Source organism: Maylandia zebra, linkage group LG3 (genome assembly GCF_041146795.1).
Source record: "Maylandia zebra isolate NMK-2024a linkage group LG3, Mzebra_GT3a, whole genome shotgun sequence".
In the NCBI taxonomy this organism is placed as follows: domain Eukaryota; kingdom Metazoa; phylum Chordata; class Actinopteri; order Cichliformes; family Cichlidae; genus Maylandia; species Maylandia zebra.
Window position 1 is genome coordinate 37,935,368 of NC_135169.1, and position 18,730 is coordinate 37,954,097.

At 42.3% G+C, this 18,730-nt stretch overlaps 1 protein-coding gene across 2 annotated transcripts; it reads left to right on the forward strand.

The window, feature by feature from the left end:
* Nucleotides 1-2,581: 2,581 nt before the first annotated feature.
* Nucleotides 2,582-18,314, forward strand: trmt44 (tRNA methyltransferase 44 homolog). Of its 2 annotated transcripts, XM_004571194.5 has the most exons (12): nt 2,582-3,168; nt 3,245-3,362; nt 4,302-4,521; nt 4,620-4,688; nt 4,993-5,100; nt 6,330-6,401; nt 7,861-7,967; nt 8,319-8,502; nt 9,986-10,334; nt 14,156-14,329; nt 15,712-15,828; nt 17,248-18,314. In XM_004571194.5, exons 1-12 carry the CDS (start codon nt 2,838-2,840, stop codon nt 17,478-17,480), a joined length of 2,082 nt encoding a protein of 693 aa, XP_004571251.1. In that variant the 5' UTR covers nt 2,582-2,837; the 3' UTR covers nt 17,481-18,314. The 2 variants fall into 2 exon arrangements, with proteins under 2 accessions (XP_004571251.1, XP_004571252.1); XM_004571195.5 differs by lacking the exon at nt 14,156-14,329.
* Nucleotides 18,315-18,730: the final 416 nt, after the last annotated feature.

An 18,730-nucleotide genomic window follows, 5' to 3' on the forward strand; every position in this document is an offset into this window, starting at 1 on the left:
CAAAATCTCTGTGTATCAGTGTACGAGAACTGCCAGAATCAAGCAAAGCTCTTAAAGTTGTTCCATTAGCTTCAATTTTTATCATTTTAATAGTCTGGTCACACTGGAGCCCATGTTCAGCATGTGAACGTGGCATGAAACACATTTGAACCATCTTAGCTGAGGTTTTTGGGCACATTGGCTTTGTGTGGCCCTCTAACCCACAGAGGTAACAAACAATCTTTTTTGAATTTTTTAATGGTCTGCCAGCAAACTGGTTCTCACCCACAGGAGTTTTTTCTGCTGACAATGGCCTTTGATGATACATCTGGGCTGATTTGGGGCCTTCCTTTGGCATTTTATTTGCATTACAGGTCCAAGGTTGCCCTTTCCTCCTGGCAGCTACAAACACTTCTGCCAGCTCAGCTGCCTTCGCTGCAGAAGACGGATTGTGCTCTCGAATCCAAACCTGTAGCTCAGGGGACAACATTCTCAAATATTGTTCAAGGATGATTATTTCACCAATTTCTTGGTTCGTTTTACCTTTTGGCTGAATCCATTTCCCGTACAGATCTTTAAGTCGAGCATACAACTCCTTAGGGTTCTCATCAAGCCTGACTTCCAGTGAACGGAATCGCTGCCTGTAGGTCTCCGGGTTAACATCATACTTGGACAAAATTGCAGCTTTAACTTTGTCATAGCTGAGAGAGTCATCAATATCCATATGAACGTATGCCCCTCTTGCCTTGCCCGTTAGCAGTGGTATTAATCGAAAAACCCAGTCTGTTTTTTCCCAACGATATGCTAAGGCAATGCGTTCAAATGTAGTCAAAAAATGCTCAATATCATCACTATCAGTCAACTTTTCCAGTCTGGGTTCATGCAATGAAAACTGACCTGATAATGACTGACTGGATTCAGCTTGAGCTTGAGGAGAACTAGGAATGTGAGGTAGCTCCCTTGACTCTGGTGACTCTGTGGTAGGTAATGGTAGCTCTGGTACTGGTGATGTCCGGGACTGCACCTCTAACTGTAAAAGCTGAAACTGATGTTGCAATGCTTTGAATTTTTGTTCTTGTCGTGCAGTTACCTCTTCTTGCCTTGCTTCCCGAGCCTCCTGTTGACCCATATGAGCTTGCAATATTGACATCAGATCTGACAGAGATGGCTCCCTTTCTTCAACCTCAGTGCTCTCCACCATTTCAGAGACTCCAATTTCCTCCTCAGCATCAGCTTCCTTCTGAACAGTTACTCCTTTCTTCTTTTCCACCTTTCCTCCACGATGCATTTTTCTTTTTTTTTTCTGGGGGTGAAAAAGCCTCAAAGAAAAAAATACTGTGTCCTCAACTGGCAGATCCCACTGCTGCCACCAATTGTGAGGGACCAAGCAGCCAAAGCAAAGAGGACACAAGCAAAAAATATCTTCAAAAAGGGTTTTCTTTATTTTAACCCTCAAAAAGTCCAAAATTAACAAAATTCAAAACCATACTTAGCAGGCCCATAAAACAGGTCAACTAAATATAACTCTACAAAAAGTAATTTCCAAAAACTTAAACAACAAAGTGAGACACAACTTAACTCACAAACTGACCTAATTAAAAAGACACATGAGGGTAGCTTTTATAATGATTTGGCCAAACCATTTGAACACAATAGGGGGGAAAACAAAAACACACACATATTAACTAAGCACAGAATAACCCAACTAAACCTAAAACACCCCTGCTCCTGGTAAGCCCCTGGTTGGTCCTGCTGAGCAGGCATTTTGTCCCCAGAGTCCTCAGCCACGCCTTTTGCCCAGACAGGAAACAGCCACCGCCCAAACCCAGGTAACTCAAAGAAAGAGAAACATAATTAATATAACAAAACATTTTAGAAAAACCATACAATGCTACTATGTGCGCGCCTCATAATACCAGTGTTAGGTTTAACCAAATGATTAATGAATTATATTAATGAAGAATACTGCAAAGCAAAATAATAAAGTGAAAAATGGACTAATTTACCCCTGTGTGGCTGCTGCCATCACAATGCACAAGCTGTGATCAGTTGATCTGTGCTACTGCATCCATCCTCTACACTGACACTACAATGTTCATACTAACTTATAATAGATATTATAAAGTTGGTACGAAGGAGGAATTCGGTGAATGAATCTAAGCATCATCTGCTAAAAATCACATTAATCTGCTATACTGTGCAACACTCCAACACTGTGTTCGTTACTTTTACTTTATACCACAGACATCCAAGCTGGTAGAAGTTAAATCGTTGCTTAAAAAGCCATCAGTTGACCTAGCTTTCTTAGGCCAATCTCCAACCTTGTAAAACAGCATACTGATCATCTGCCGATGTTTATTATTCGGTTTATTTGAAGAGTTTCAGTCAGGTTTCAGAGCTCATCACAGTACAAAAACAGCTTTAGTGAAGGTTACAAATAATCTTCTCATAGTTTTAGTGATTTCTTTTTGACTTGTTCGCTATTTAGTAAAACAAAAAACAAAACAAAAACATCCCCCTAAACCCCTGAATGACTACAGAGTCATTACAGACAAAGATAAACAGCACCCTCTATTGGGCATGCCGCGTAGATGATAGAGTTTTGTCGCTGGTGTAAACGTCATCACTCAGCGACATAGTAGTGCGTTTTTCTAGCTGCCTCTCGCTTTTTCTTTTAAATAAAGCTCTTAAAAGGCTTTTGGACCAAAGTAGGATTTATCGTAAATGATCCGTTTTTCATTTCATTGTTCTTGGAAACATATATCGGTGCAACCCCCCCCAAAAAACAAAAAACAAAACCCCTCCTGTCCGGAAGTTGATTCAGTGATTGTAGACACACATGCTTCGCTTGCTCAGATATGCCAAAGCTCTTCGATATAAAGTTCCCGGGAGGATGTAAGAGTCTCCCCGATGGCTTCTGGTCAGCCGTAGACGTGTGGATAAAGAAACCTCATGTTGTAAACAAGCGTCTTTGTGGAGTTAAAGAGACAGACAGCAAAGATGTGGACCAAGACGACCTACGGCTCCTGCTGCATGATCCTGAACTCTTCACAGATGCGCTGCTCTTCATGATCACTGGGGCCTCAGCTGCCCACGAAGCCGACAAACCATGGTCCTCCAGCGTCAGGACATTTATTCCCAAAGTAAACTGTTATGGGACAAACCTGCATAAAGAAATTATCCTGAAAGGTAAGAGCTTCTCACTTCTGCAAACTGTTGTATCAGTTATATTTCTTTCTAATGCCTTCTCTCTTGTTCTCTGCAGACTTTGGTAGACAGCGAGTGACCTTTATTCCATTTGAAGAGGATGCAGAGGGAAAAGCGTCTCTGAGGAAAGGCAACATTTATCAGATTCAGCTCTGCAATCAGGACTGTGAGGAATGGTGAGTCTGCAGTCATCATCTTTACAGCACATTAGAACATACAGGACGAAATGCCTTGTTTTGGACGATAGTTTACTGGTTGATTATACAATCCTGATGTTCAAACTGAGCATCAGAATGAGGAAGAAAGGTGATTTAAGTGACTTTGAGCATGGCATTGTTGTTGGTGCCATACGTATAGGTTGGAATATTTCAGAAACTGCTGATCTGCTGGCATTTCTAGAGTTTACTGGGAATGGAGTGGAAAAAGAAAAAATATCCAATGAGCTGCAGCTCTGCTTCTTTTTGTCAGAGGTCAGAGTATGTCCAGACCTCTTCGAGCTGATAGGAAGCCAAAAGTAACTCAAATAGACACTTGTTATAACAAAAAATATGCCGAAGAGCATCTCTGAGTGCACAACATATTAAACATTTAAGTGGATCGTCTACTACAGCAGAAAACCAATCCAGGTGCCACTCCTGTTAAAACTGAGGCTGCATTTCACTGGACAAGAAAAGACTGGAAAATCTCGTCTGGTCTGAGTCTTGATTTCTTCTAACAGTGGGTGTATGAATGAAAGACAAGTTATTAGGGTTTTTTTGAGGGTCTTCACCATCTAGTATTATTATTTTTGTAGTCCACCACTGATGTTTAAAAATGGGTCTGACATTCAGTGTCAACAGCAATAAGAAAATTTAAACCACAGAATATAATTTAGAGTTGTTATTCTTATTGTTCAAACTTTGTTACATTGTCTCTGTTTTTTTTTTATTTGTTTTGGGTTTATCTCCTTTTTCTTATTAATATTTAAAATTATTTTTTCATATTTAAAAATCCTCCTGATATTGATATAAGTGAACTCGGAGCAGCGACGTCACAAACTCTCAGTTAATATACATGTTAGTATAGTTAGCATAAAATGAGCACAACACTGTAGATGACTTGTGCTTTATCTGCAGGTCCCTGGAGTTGTGTGCGCTGTCGGTCGATTCCTGGTTCTCTGATGGCGTCGCCTACCCCAAGCTGCCCTGGCTGTCCTCTGACCTGCTGCCTAAACTGGTGCGCTGGGCCACCGAGTGCAGGAGTAGCGAGTTCAGGAGCACGTTGTCTCTGCTGCCAGTGGAGAAGTACAGCCTCATGTACCAACAGCTGAAGGACAAGTACAAGGCCATGGTGAAGGTGAGGAGACTGGATGATGTGAGGCTTGTTTATTCTTTTGTTTACGTCCTATTCTCTTGTGTTGATATATTCATATATATTTCTCACACTGTTTCCAGGTTTGGCCTGAGGTTACAGATCCTGAAAAGTTTGTGTATGAGGATGTTGCTATTGCTACGTATCTCCTGGTTAGTTCAAACCTTCCAATAATCTTCTTTTCACCAAATGAGTGGATCCTATCACGATTATACTTGAATTAGCCTTTGAAATAATTAACAAATACGTCCATACAGGTACTGTGTGTGCAGGTAAAAACAGCTAATAACTCACATGACCTTATGTCAGGTGTCAGAGGGTCATGCAACTTAAGCTAAATCAATCAACCTGAATGTGAAAAATGACCTTTGACCTTAGGAATCCATTTGTAGGTTACGAGTATCAGCAGCATTTGTCACTCCCTAACCATGAGTCTGTGTCACCGTGCTGCTGCAGGTGCTGTGGGCCGAGGAGAGAGCAGAGAAAGGTCTGACTGCCAGGCAGTCCTTTGTGGACCTCGGCTGTGGAAATGGCCTCTTGGTTCACATTCTGACCAATGAAGGGGTGAGTTCAGTGCTTGATGAATTCATGTAAAAGCAGCAGTTTATTAGGCCAGATCGTCACGCTGGACCGAGTGTTTGATCTTTGTTATGAGTGACTGAATCCTCAGCTTTTGTTCTGCACACTGGTGACTGAACACTGATTTTCTTCTAAATTCAAACAAACAGCAGCTACTTCCTGGTTACATTCTCACCCAAAGCCCACAAAGTCCTCAAAATCATCCACAGTATGAGAACACTCTTCATATTTGATAACCCTGTATATGGTGGTCACATATAAAACATTTCACACTAACTTTAGGAAAGCCAGAAGCGCTGTCTTAAAGGTACAGTCAGTAATTTCCTTTTAGTTTATTTGATTTAAAAAAAAGAGTGTTGTACTCATAAATATACATAGATTAGTGTCTCTTTCAACAAACTGATATGTTCATATAAACTTAGAATGGATCCATTAAAAATGTATAGGAGTTAGTTAGTGCAGAGCTTCCCAAAGTGTGGGGCCCGCCCCCTAGGGGGGGGCGCAGAGCCATTGCAGGGGAGGTGCGGTATGAAAAAAAAAAAAAGAAAGCTTGGACACTGCTAGCATAATGGATAATGGACAGGTTCTTGACGGGGCTCCCACACAAACGCAAAGCAGGAGATGAAGCATCGCTGAATATTTTTCCAAACCAACATCTCATACCTTGTTTCCTGAACTGAAGACAAAACTTTTCATAACTATGCTGATTTATTCCAGATATTGTCCCAATTACATATTTTCTACAGATTAGAAATGCGACCCTCGTATCTCCAGGCAACTGACAATGAGCTGGCAACAACAGCAGTTAGTATAACGTAGAGTTTAAAGGTCACACTTTCCCTCTGATAAACAGTTTGATTGCATCTCACATTGGATGCGAGTTTATTCAGTAAGTGTTTGATTCCAACTTTGTTGGCTAACAGGAGCTAACAGCGGTAAAAACAGCAGCTCAACCCGTATCGATCTCCTTTGACAAAGTAAAGCGTAAATAAAGATGGACATCTCTCACTCAGCAGCTGAGGTAAACAGTGGACTTTTATAGACAGGGGAAAACGCCGGGGCAGGTCCAGATCTGGTAGTAGAAACATATCGGCCGGCCATTGTCGTTAAGGGGTACATTCTAAATTTTAATGTTTTTGATCTGACTTGGCTGAGTGTGTGAATGTGTTTGAGGTTGATTAGCCTCTCTGACCATCAGGCATCTTGTGTTACAGCACCCTGGAAGGGGCATCGATGTTCGCAGGAGGAAGATCTGGGACATGTACGGCCCCCAGACTCTGCTGGAGGTGAGCGAGCCGAGCATGAAACGTTCGACTCCGTGTCCTCACTTTGTGCTTCAATTTATTGTAATTAAAAAGTACAATGAAGCATTCATAAAGATGTAAAAGTAATGATCAGGGAGAATTTTACACCTGCAGTGCTGTGAAAAAGTATTTTTCCTCTTTCTTATGTGTTTAGAAATTAGAAAAAGACAACCTGAATAAATAAAAAGTGCAGTTTTGAAATGAGGATTTAATTTATTCAGGGCAACGAAAATCTATCCAAGCATACACGGCCCTGTGTGGAAAAGTAATTGCCCTCCTAAACCTATGAATGCGGTTTTGCCACCCTTGGCAGCAAAAACTGCAATCAAGTGATTGTGATAACTGGCAGTGAGTCTCACATCAGCGTGGAGGAATTTTTGCCCCACTCATCTTTGCAGAATAGTTTTAATTTAGCCACATTTAAGGTGTTTCCAGCATGAACTGCTTGTTTAAAGTCACGCCAAAGCATCTCAATTGGATTCAGGTCCACACTTTGACTAGGTCACACAGAGAGAGCATGCAGACTCCACACAGAAAGGCCTGACAACATGGTGGGTTACAAACCTGGACGTGTGCGACGGTGAGGCAACAGTGCCGTTATCTGAGCTACTTAGAGGCGGACCTGCTGGTGTGTTTCAGATCTTGAGATTTAGGGCATAACTTGACGGTCGTCCCATGTGTGACGTTCTTTTTATGAATTGCTTTGTTCGATTTATGCCAGATGTAACGGGACTCAAACGTTCCAAAAAGTTCAAATTTTGTCTCATCAGTCCACAGAATATTTTCCAATATTCTGTGGACTAATAGTTTTTCACAGCACTGTACATTTCTTGTAGTTTACTTAAGAGATTCTTGCTTTTATGATTGTAATAAGCTGCACAAAGAAAATACTACCACAGAAGCTTGCATACACATGTGGACACACACATTTCCAGAGAAACCTGCCCTGAAAACGCCGCTTTCTCCCGTCTGCCTCCTGTCCTCAGTCGCTCATTTAACAACAAGCTGCTGACTGCTTCCATTTCAGGTCATCTATTATTGACCGATTTTAGCGGAGCGGATGTGGTAGAACAATCTCTCTGCGCCCCCGGGGCAGCTGTACTCAGTCCTCAACCTTTATTCGGAAGCTCTCTGGACTTCACAGGCTCTTAACTCTCATCATTTGTGATGTTGGTGTCAGGGCCATCTGTTAAATATGAAAGGATTTATATAAACTCTCTAAAAAAAGTTGTTGGGATCTTGTAGTTGTTTTCTAATTGCAATTATAAAAAATATTTGAGCCCACTAAGAAAAAAACCCAAACCAAAACTTTAAATGCATCTCAAATAAAAGTCTAAGCAGATAAAAATACTTATTTCTATTAAATGATATTAAATTAGACCGGTGTGCATCCCTCCTGCTCTAAGGACCTCTTGTACTCTTTGGGTCTGTGCTATTTCAGGAAAAGGCAATTACTCCCAGCGAGAGCTTCTTATTCCCGGGTACAGACTGGCTGATTGGGAACCATTCGGACGAGCTCACACCGTGGATCCCCGTTATAGCAGCCAGGCGAGTCATCAGGAGACACAATCACACTCAGCAGCTCAAGTGCCAGCTGATCTCTCCAGTTTTGGAATAACATTATGGGCAGGGGGTGATGTGTGAAGAGTGTGTGTGTGTGTGTGTGTTTACTGAAACGGCCACCTGATGGCGATGTTGAGCCTCAGCGTGAGGAGTCAGATTTCTCCTTGTTTGAGACTGCAGATGATGATTTCTTGTGTGTGTCGCTTCCTGTCTGAACAGTTTGAGTAAAGGTGGAAAAATGCTTAAGTAAAACAAGTCCTCTGTAGTCTGACTGCATTAAAGAGTAATGATCGGCACTGTGTAGATTTATTTTGTCCCTTCTTTTTCAAATTATAGGTCGTCTTATTCCTGCCGCTACTTTGTCCTCCCCTGCTGTTTCTTCGACTTCTGTGGAAAATACCAGAGACGCCAGTGTAAGAAGTCTCAGTACAAGGAATACATCGACTTCATCGCTGAGGTCAGCCAAGTCTGTGGCTTCAACACTGACGAAGACTGTTTGAGAATACCTTCTACTAAACGGGTAGGCTGACAGAAACAGAGTGGAGGCGGCTTCACAGCAAATCCATCTGACTTGTTGTAAACATTTGTTTGACCCCGGCCTCTGTTTTTTTTTTCCTTCTTCTTTCAGTCTGTGCTCCAGAACAAATCACATTGTATTAGTTCAGCAATTCGTGAATTCTTCTTCTCTCTCCACCCGTCTACCGCGCAGCTCTGCTGTCAGCTATCAAATAATTAATACAAGACAGCGAGGGAAAGAAATAAAGAGAGAAATCCGTTTGGTGGGGTTCTGTAATAGGTGCAGGTTTGAAATGGTTGTAAAAAAGTTTGTGAAAATTAAAACACACCTTAGTTATGACGTTTCCCATAATGCACCTCAACTGCATCTCTCCCCTGCACAGATCTGAAAGTTATAACTCTTCTTTCAGAATAGCACAAAAGGGCTACGTTGCCAAGACAGCATCACAGTTGCTGCACATCCGTGATGAGAATCTGCCGTTTCACCGCATCACAAAGCTGCTCTGTTGGGTTGAGATCTGGTGACTGTGGAGGACTTTAGAGTACAGGGAACTCGCTGTCACGTTGAGCTTTGTGACATGGAGTGTTACACTGTGGTCATGAATGTATGGACATGGTCAACAACAAAACACATGCAGATTGGGGTGTTTAACATTTGGTTAGTACTGAGTGTGCCAAGACTTCCTGTTGATCCGAGGCAGGATCCATGCTTTCATGTTTACACCATATACTGACTCCGTCTGAATGTCACAACAGAAACTGAGACGGGATCAGGCGATGGTTTTCCAGTCTGCTGTGTGTTTGGAAAGTCTGTGTGAACTGTAGCCTCAGCTTCCTGTCAGCTAGTAGGGTCTTCTGCTGCTGTAGCCCAACTGCTTCAAGGCTGGATCTGTTGTGCACTGAGATGCCTTTCTGCACCTCGGTTGAAATGAGTGGCTATTTAAGTTACTGTTACCTTCCTGTCAGCTCGAAACAGCTTGGACCTTCATCAGGTTGTCTTGACCAGCTGCTGTCATGCGATTAGCTTGAAGTCAGTAACTTCATTACATGTTTTTGCAATCCTGGGATTATGTGGAAACACTTCTCAGCGCTATGATCAGTGGATGGCTGAAGTAAATCATACAGCTGTGCGTCCCAGCCTTTTCTCCACCTGGGCTTCGTTTAGTGTAGACGTACAATAAATCAAGGATGTCTTTATAATCCCAGAGGGAACAATAAATCTGTTAGCGGGTAGCCATTAATAGCTACAATATACTCGTGGCCATAAAAAGAACAAGCTATTATTTTCTGGGCTTTGCTGTTTGCTCATCAGTAACACTCAGTTTGCTCATATCAGCAAAAGCTCTCCCACAAAATTATTTCATGGGAACATTTTCAAATGGAAAGAAAAAGTATGATTTCTTTGAACTTAATAACAAGAAAAGACAACCAAACAGGGAGTCGCCCTCACACTCTGCTCTCTTTTTTTTTTCTTTTTTTTCCCACAGGTGTGTCTTTTAGGAAAGTCAAGAAACTATCAGTTATCTGATGAACCTGAGGTAGAGCAACAAAGGGCTCATTACATCCACAGCCGCTGCACTGCTCCCGGGGTCACAGTTCAGAGGTCAGACGTCAGTAATGACGAGGACTGTTGCAATGGGGACGGAAGCTGTAACGGCACCCCCGGGAGCTCCTGGGGAGCCGGGTTCCAGCCGCGAGATCGCGTCGAAGCGGTGCGAAATTGTGCTGCTCTCCCGCGGGACTTTGTTGACGGTGTTGTTCTGCGGGTTGCTAATGCTCTTCTGGGAATGACCGCGGGCGATGGAGAAGGATCCTGCCGTGACTGGAACCAAGGAGGTAAAACGATTGACATGAGTCGCTGCTGAACTGAGTCACAGGTTGAGATCAAATCCAGAATAGGATCAGTATCTGTGAGGTGTTCCTATTTGCCTGTAGGACAGAAAGACTCTCTGTGTGATGCATCTGAGTGCCCGGTCTGAGCATCAAGACCTGGCGCTCAGATGCATCTTAGGCCCCTGAAGGTTCTTGTCTAGATGAGATATTATGATGTCATCATGTTGCCTAACTACCACCTAGCAGTCGGCTAAATTGACCAATTATTCGCACCAAAAACAGCTTTTAAAGACATTGTCACGTTTTTATATTATAACACAGTTATTATTAATTATTGTCTTTACCAAAAAAAAGCATCTCAAGGCAACCGCTGTTGTGATTTGGCGCTATGTAAATGACCCAGTCTTAGCATATCAAAAACATCTATCACCCTATTTTTTTATTAACTTCTCTCACTGTGATTAAGTGTATCAACCTGTAATTAAAGGCAAAATGACTTTATAATGTGTTTTCTGCTGGAGAGGTGAGAAGAACATTAGATGAGCTTGAAAGTGTATATGATGTAAGAAAGCTGTATAAGGGCTGGTAGGTGGATGTTAATGTCTGTGGATAAGCAGCTGTTGTGAACCACACTATTTAAGCCTTGTCCACATATACAGGATACAGATTCACTACTCTCCCTTTGCTTCGAAGCTAATGGTTGGCTATTAGTGGACATCTCGTTGCCTCTAATGTATTCACCACATTGGTGTACAGCACTCTGCTAAAGTCTTCAGCCACACCTCGTTTCTTTATATTTTGCTGGGAAAATGAGAAACGGGTCCAGTGATTTATTGAAGCGTGCAAGCATTTGAATGTGGGAGACAGACACGCTCTCAACTTTCCTTTTTTGATAACGATTATAGTTAAGGCTAGATCAGGTAACCCTGAGTGCTCCCTTAGTTACGCTGCTGGGTTGCCAGGGGCTTGTTGAGTATTTCTTGTTCGTTCACCCTTTGTTTTTATGCACCACTCTGGATTTCCACAGTGTGCCTTTTCCCCCGTCTCCCTCCCCTCACCCCCAACAGATGGCCGCCCCTCCCTGAGCCTGGTTCTGCTGGGGGTTTCTTCCTGTAAAAAGGGAGTTTTTCCTTCCCACTGTCACCAAAGTGCTTGCTCACAGGGGGTCATCTGATTAAGGTTTTGTCTTTATTATTGTAGAGTCTTTACCTTATAATATAAAGCACATTGAGGCAACTGTTGTTGTGCTTTGGTGCCTCTGCTGTCCATTACAAAGAATGCAGGTTTGGGGCATTTCCCTACTGTGGTCACTTTTCAACCCCCGAGGCTACTTCCATCTTTTGTACACAGTCTATGCCTTTGATCAGTTACATAGTGAGTGCTTTTTACCTCGTATGGTGCGGTGCAGATGTAACCCAATGCCTCTGAAACGACACCGTTACATATGGCGTCAGCACTTTTTAAAACTCACCAGCTACACCATTACATCCGCAGCACCTACTGCCTGAACTTTGAATTTCATTCTTCGTCCATCATCCCGTCTGACCCCCCCACCTCGCTGATTACAATCCTGCCCCTCAGCATCAGCCGGTGAGACCTGATGACACAGAGCGACGCCTCTTTGAACTCTGCCACACCCTCCGCCAGCTGCGTACCACGCAGCCCGTATCAAACACCCACAGACACGCACACACATTTACTTTCACAGCACCCACGCAATCACCTTTGTCAACACCTCTGCAGCCTCGCTGACACACACACTCACACACAGTCACACGTTATGAACGAGATAAGGGCACGAAGCCTGCTATTATTAAAACAGAACGTTTCTTGTCGGGGTGTCGGTGGAATTAAAGGTAGAAAATTTTAGGGAGAGTGAATAAAGGGAGAGTGTAACTCTGTATGGAGATGACTGCATGAATAATGCACCACCATCTATGATTTATGCATGAGCACGCATTTGTATTGAGGGATTCCTACCAGTTATCTGCTGTGTACGAACAAAGGCCAAATTCAGAGGGAGCCAGCGCATGTTAAATAAATCCAGATGGGTCTCGGAGTCATTTAAAGTGCTTTGGAGTTTAGTTTCTGTCTGCTCTTTAATGCATCTTCAAAAAGTCTAATCATTTTCAGTATGGTGATGTTTCCCTTTTTGGCACTTAAGCGGATATTTTATGATCATTTTGTTTCTGTGGCTTTATGGCTCTGGTGCGACGTCAGACGATGTTCTTTTATCTTTTCTTTTTATCTCTTTTACTGTAAATACAAACAAATAATACTCATTAAGCTCTGAAACTGTCAGAAATAAGCAGGTTTTCACTATGCATAAGAGTCAGTATTTTTCCTGTTTGGCCAGCTATTGTTGGGTTTGTATCATAAGACTGATACTCAGTGATTTATAGTAATTCTTTGAAATGAAAATTCCTATTTAACATCAATCAGACTCTTTCCTTTTTTATTTGGGACAAGTTCTTCTATTTAAAAGGTTTGCACTGAGCAAGTTAAAACATCTTAGTGTCTCTGCTGCTTATATCAGTTGCATATATTGTGCTTCCTGTACATTAAACTTAAAAATATCTCACAGCTCTTCTGAGACACTGTAAATATGAAGCAAGTTACTAATTCATGCGGGCTGTAGTGCTGAGTCACAGAGTTATGTAATCACGCCGAGAATGAAAATCTGTGTGTAGCTGTACATCGAGCGACACTAAATGTCAACTCAGTAAAATGTCAGAGGGACAGTAAACACGCTATTGTACTGAGTAGAAGCAGCCTGCGTGGAAGGGCGCGGTGTGTTTTTGATGAGTGAACGCTTCACTTCACTCTTTCACATGCTGGAACATTTTCTGCTTTCCTTCAGTTTAAACCAAATATTTTTCAGATTGTTGGTTTGAAAAAATCCAAACGGAGTTTTTTGGGTTGTTTTTGTTTTTTGTATACTTTTGCTTTTGTCTCCAAAATGTCATTCATATAAAGGCCGGTTTTAAAGTTGCTTTCAGATGCTCCCTTATTCGCAAAGGGTCACCACAGCAGGTAGCTCCGCACGTTTGATCTGGATGTGCTGGATGCACTTCCTGACACAACCCCAAAGGGATTTGTGTCTCCTCCCAGACTGAACCAGGGGATCTTTCGCTTGGCAGGGAAATGTGTAAGCCACATGCTCGAGCCATAGATATATGAGGATGAGTGTAAATATTATTTATTGGGTGCTATAAGAGGATTCAGCAAGCATGCATATTTACGTTTATTAGCAATAATAATGTAATTATTGGTTCTAGTACATGTCAGTGTCCTGCATTACTATATAAATGCCAGTAGTCCCTTTTTTTTTTTTTTTAGGTTGCCAGGCAACACGGTGGCATCATATTATAGCAAGTTCATGTTTCAGTTCACCTGATTGTTACTAGCTTTGCACCTTTGCCAGATCATTTACCAACTTTTCATCACCTTGTAAATAGATTTTTTTTTTAAAGGTTTAGCAAAAAGCTCGCGTACTTATTCCTTTGCATTGCAGGGACATCTTGCTCTCCTGGCACAGCAGTAGCCTGTCTCCTTTCCTCTCTCTCTGCTGTGTTTATTGCTCTGTGAGCTAGCGGTGAGGTTGCAAAGAGAGACGTGGGGCAGCCGTGTACAGAGAGACCGATTAAGAGATCTCAAATGTGATGGAAAAAAGCGAGACTTCTGTTGTTGTTTGTCTGAGTGACCATTTTATGCTCAAGTTAAATGGTTTGCAGAATCATAGCATTTCCATTGTCTCCAAACCCTATGATTCCTCCAGAAGTATATAGATTTCTTCTTCTTCTTCTTTTGGCTTCTCCATTTAGGGGTCACCACAACAAATCACCAGCCTCCAACCTCTTCTGTCACCCCAACCCTCTGCATGTCCTCCTTCTCTACATTCATGAATCTTCTCTGTGGCCTCCCTCTATTCCTCCTGCCTGGGCAGCTCCATGTCCACTACCCCTCCTCTGCTCATCAAGACAAATATTACCCTAAAAGTATGTAATCCCTCAGAAATATGTCCTGTCATCTTTACACGCCTTGTGAGAGTTGCAGTTTTTGCAAAGATGGAAATCACAGCTGAGCTCTTTTCTCTTTTTTTTTTTTTTCTTTTTTTCTTCAGCACAACAAAAGCAATCCTACACAACAGGCATCGTTTCAAACAAGCAAGTCCAACTGTACTTTAAGCCAAGTCATTAATTCTCATCTGCACCTGGTCTTAGTCCAAGCTGAATCTACTCTGTCAATACTGTCCCTATCCCATTAATCCCCATTAACATTGTAGGCAGTAAAGGGCAGCTCTAAACGGTGTATTGATATTATATCAAGGCCTGGAGCTCCCTGGCGTCAGAGCTGTGGGATGAGAGTCTGCCCAGTTTCACACTCTGCAGCATACGACTGGGTTTGGCTGCGCTAGTGTCTGTGAATGTGGGAGTGTGTCGCATATTTTAGGGATTAACGCAGCAATTTGGCCAACTAAAATTAGGATGTATTTGGGTGGACAATATGTTTTTCGATGAATTTCAACAGCAGAAAGACAAGGTTCAGAGACCTGACAAGCAGAAGAGTTTGAAACTGAACAGTTTTCAGAAAACTGAGTTTTGGATCAGAGGGTCAGACGGTGCTTTTCATTCATATTCAGTATTCATATCATCTCTAAACCAGCAGGGATTGCAGCGAGTGACCACAGAAGTACGATGAAGATATCACTGAAGATGCAGATTTAAGTCAAATATAGTTATGAAATCATGCGGTGTGTCTCTCCCTCCAATACGTCAGAGAAAGGAGGAAGTTTGTCATTTGTATAAACCAAAGGTCAGCTCAGATTGAATTCCCTTGTGGTGTAAAAAGGGCAAGGCCAGAAATGCCAAAAGATCTTTATAACCATAGTGCGAAAGTATGTGTGACTACAAAGGGGTTTGTCATCTATACTATGCTAATCCTAGAGGTTAAAACTGTACATATTCTCCTTTTCCTTTCTAAAATCTCTGCCCCAGTGGAGAGTTGACAAAAATGATTCAGGCTCTCAAATGGCTACTCTGGCAAAACGCGTTCCAGCTGCCCCGACAGCTTGTTGGAACGGCTTTAACTGAGCATACTTTACAGCTCTGACAAACACTCTGACAAGCTACTCTCTACTGTAAACCAATCTTTATATACTATGTGTATATATAGCTTTGCTCGCATTTTCTTGTCATAGAACAGCCGGTAACATCAACTCAAGCCGAGTGGTTCTTTGTCTGAAATGCTGGATAAAAACGATCTCTGTGCATGCTGAAGCACTGTGTTAATGCATTGATGATTATAAAATCAATAGACCTCTTCCTGCACATGTATAACTCCCATCTTTCATTGTTTGTCCCTCTTCCCTGCCCTTCAGGCAGCCTTTCTGTGAGCGAGGTTGCGGGGCTGTTGGGGCAGGAAACCCTGCGGCTCCTGAAGAAAGAGTGCGGAGGTCTTCAGACGCTTCTGAGGAACAATCATCAAGTATTTAGAGGTAGCTTTTCTGCACGCTTCTCTACGTTCTCGTAGATGGTTCATTTGAAAGTTGTATTGTTGAGAACTAGACTGTTCATTAAGTACAATATAGTGCTTAAATGAAACCAGTGACAGTGAGAAAGATACTGGAGGTTATATGAGTAACAGAAAGGGTGTTAAATAAAAAACCGTTAGCTTCTTTTTAAAAAAAGATTTTGTTTGAATTTTTATTTTCCAACAATTTAAATCATAGACTGTATATAAAAGATGGAGGCCTTAACCCTACTTTCTGGGGATATTTCAAAGTTACCCTACTTCTCGTTTGATTTATGACTTGAGTAAACTGGTAATTTTGGTTTCAAGTCTTCTTTAATAGATCCTTAAAAGAACGTCTTAATTAGAATACAGTTCATGCTTTATTGCTTGCACCTTGCTTGTTCGGTGTTCGTCAGTACAAAAAGCCCTCAGAGGAGTCAGCTGTCCAGTTTTTCCATTACGAACATTTTGTTTGTTTTCATACTAGCTTGCTAGCTAGCATTAGTCCCACCTCCTGGTATGGGCACTTCTTTAAAACCATAAGGTGGCGATGGCCTCGTTCCAGGTTGCAAAATTTTACCCATATGTTGACATCTTTTAACTACAGTGTATGCTTTTAAGACTTTTAAAAGCTACTATTTCTAAAGATAAACATGGCAGCAACATCTTTTTTTTTCCAAATTTTATTCACTCACGAAAACGTCTCACGCTCAGAACCACAATTTGGAAACAACAATCCAGGCCACAATTCTTTCAACATAACTGGACAAACACTTTTTAAAATGCAGTCCTGGAAGTCGTACTGTCGTTGACCGTAAAGCAGTGTGTTTTGCTGCTGTTCCTGGTTAAAAGTGTCAGACAGCAGGGTGAGAAGTATGCCTTCCTTTTCTTCCCCCCCCCGTAACCACAACACTGACATCAAAGCATATTTAAGCGTACTTGTGCTTGCCAAAACTCTTGAATCGTCCAATGCAAAGAGTTAATTTGCTTGGCGTCATGGCATCACACTGGGCTTTTGTTGATTGAAAAAGAGGGGAAATGAGCGCTTTTACCATCGTCATTTGGAATTTGGTTGGTCTCGAGGGATCAGTTTGAGAAAATTGGATCCCCTCCCCTACAGAAATTGCTTGGAGTGCAAGCAAAGTCAGACTTGAGATAGAAACAAAGTTGACATTTCTTTCTGATAATAGATAAAAATGTGCACGACTCTCGAAAGGTGAGAAGCTTATAACCTGTGGGGGTCAGCGCAGACATGACTTTTTCTACCCGGTGCCCTGACAGCCAGGCATCTATGTTGTGTTCTTCTCCTAATTTCTGTCTTTTAAGAAAATATTTATTTGTATCTTTTGGGAGGAGCGTTTGAGTCTGATAGATTTTGTGTCTCCCTCTTGTCACTCTTTAGTTGAAGGAGGGCGTGTCTACATAAGAGACTGGCGGGAGAAGATGCCCTTCAGGGCGGATGTTAAAAGGAAGCCCGTCACCCCGGGTGCCCTGAAAACTCGCCTCTGCTGGTTTCACGCTCACCACCCTCAGGGCTGCCCCCTGCAGGCTGAAAGCTGCGCCTTCGCCCACGGAGCACATGACCTCCGACCCTCGACGAGACCGCTGAAGAAGATAAAGAATGAAGCCTTTTGATCGACTCGTTCTTCACGACTTTTCATTGACTTTGTTTGGATTTTTAATTTGTGCAGAGCTCTGCACATCGTTGTTTGAACTCTAGTTTCCAGCCCTGTAGCCTCAAAGATAAGATTCAGGTCCAAGCAGCGAGTTTTATTGAGGCAACGTTACATCATTTCTGGGAATTGAAGCCTTGAAATTTCACAGTCCTCTTTCGTCTTTGTAAGGCTGCCAACATGCATTTCTTCCTGGTGGGGCTTCACTGCTGGAGCTCTCTAAACCTCTGGGTTATGTTGTCTTGTGAAATTTAATTTCAAAGCATCCTGTCTCCTTTTTATTTAACTGTTGGACTTTTGTCGAGTTCAGGTATACTTACTCACTATAAAGCTGATTTCAAGCTACGTCTTTGTATTTCTATTTAAAGATTATCAGCTCTGTGGTGGATCTTCTCCTCGCCCACAGCATAAAAACTCTAAAAGCTCCTGTAAACTTTCAGTCTTTAACTGCGTGCTTCACTTAGACATTTCATTCAGCTCAGACGTGTGCTTTGGGGTTCACAGACAGGGCGGGGGAGAAAGGCCGGACAGCGTTTGAACAAAGTAAATGTTAGCGGTATGAATTATTTGTTGGCAGGAGTCGAGGGCTGAGCTGCGTGTTGTCCCGTCTGGATGGGCGCTCACTGCTGCGTCTTTCTAACACAGCTTCCATCACCCTGTGGCTCAAATGTCAAAGACGGTAAGGCCCTCCGAGGGACTGCAGCCGAGCAGTGAGAAGTGCCTCCCTGGGGTTTGTTTTGTGTATGTGACAGACAACAACCAGACCGCTGATACAATAAAAACATTGTTTATACAATCAGTGTGTGGCAATGCGTTACTGTAATCTGATTACTTTTTTCAAGTAACGAGTAAAGTAAGGGATTACTATTACAAAAACGGTAATTATATTACCGTTACTTTCCCGTAGGAACGCTGCGTTACTGCGTTACTAAAACCGTGATTTTTTTTTTTGCGAGAATGTCTCAGGACAGTGATGTAAGCGAGTGCGCTGTTAGTGACAACAGCTGTGGGCAGATCAACAATGGATCACATATCGATTGTGGGAGAGAGTCTTCTACAGCACCGTGTTGTAATTCAGCCACGTTGGAGGGTTTTCCAGCATGAACTGAATTTTTAAGGTCAAGTCACAGATCGTGTATTTGTTTGATGATCTGAAACATTTGTGAAACTTCTAGCAGAACCAGGCTCAGGGTGGGGCAGCCATCTACGGTG

Bases quoted from the DNA above. Each gene is read 5' to 3' on its own strand.
- trmt44 (XM_004571194.5), top strand. From the start codon at position 2,838: ATGCCAAAGCTCTTCGATATAAAGTTCCCGGGAGGATGTAAGAGTCTC. The intron at 6,402-7,860 runs GTGAGCGAGCCG...GTGCTATTTCAG, and splicing joins GCCCCCAGACTCTGCTGGAG to GAAAAGGCAATTACTCCCAG. The intron at 14,330-15,711 runs GTATGTAATCCC...CCTGCCCTTCAG, and splicing joins AGACAAATATTACCCTAAAA to GCAGCCTTTCTGTGAGCGAG.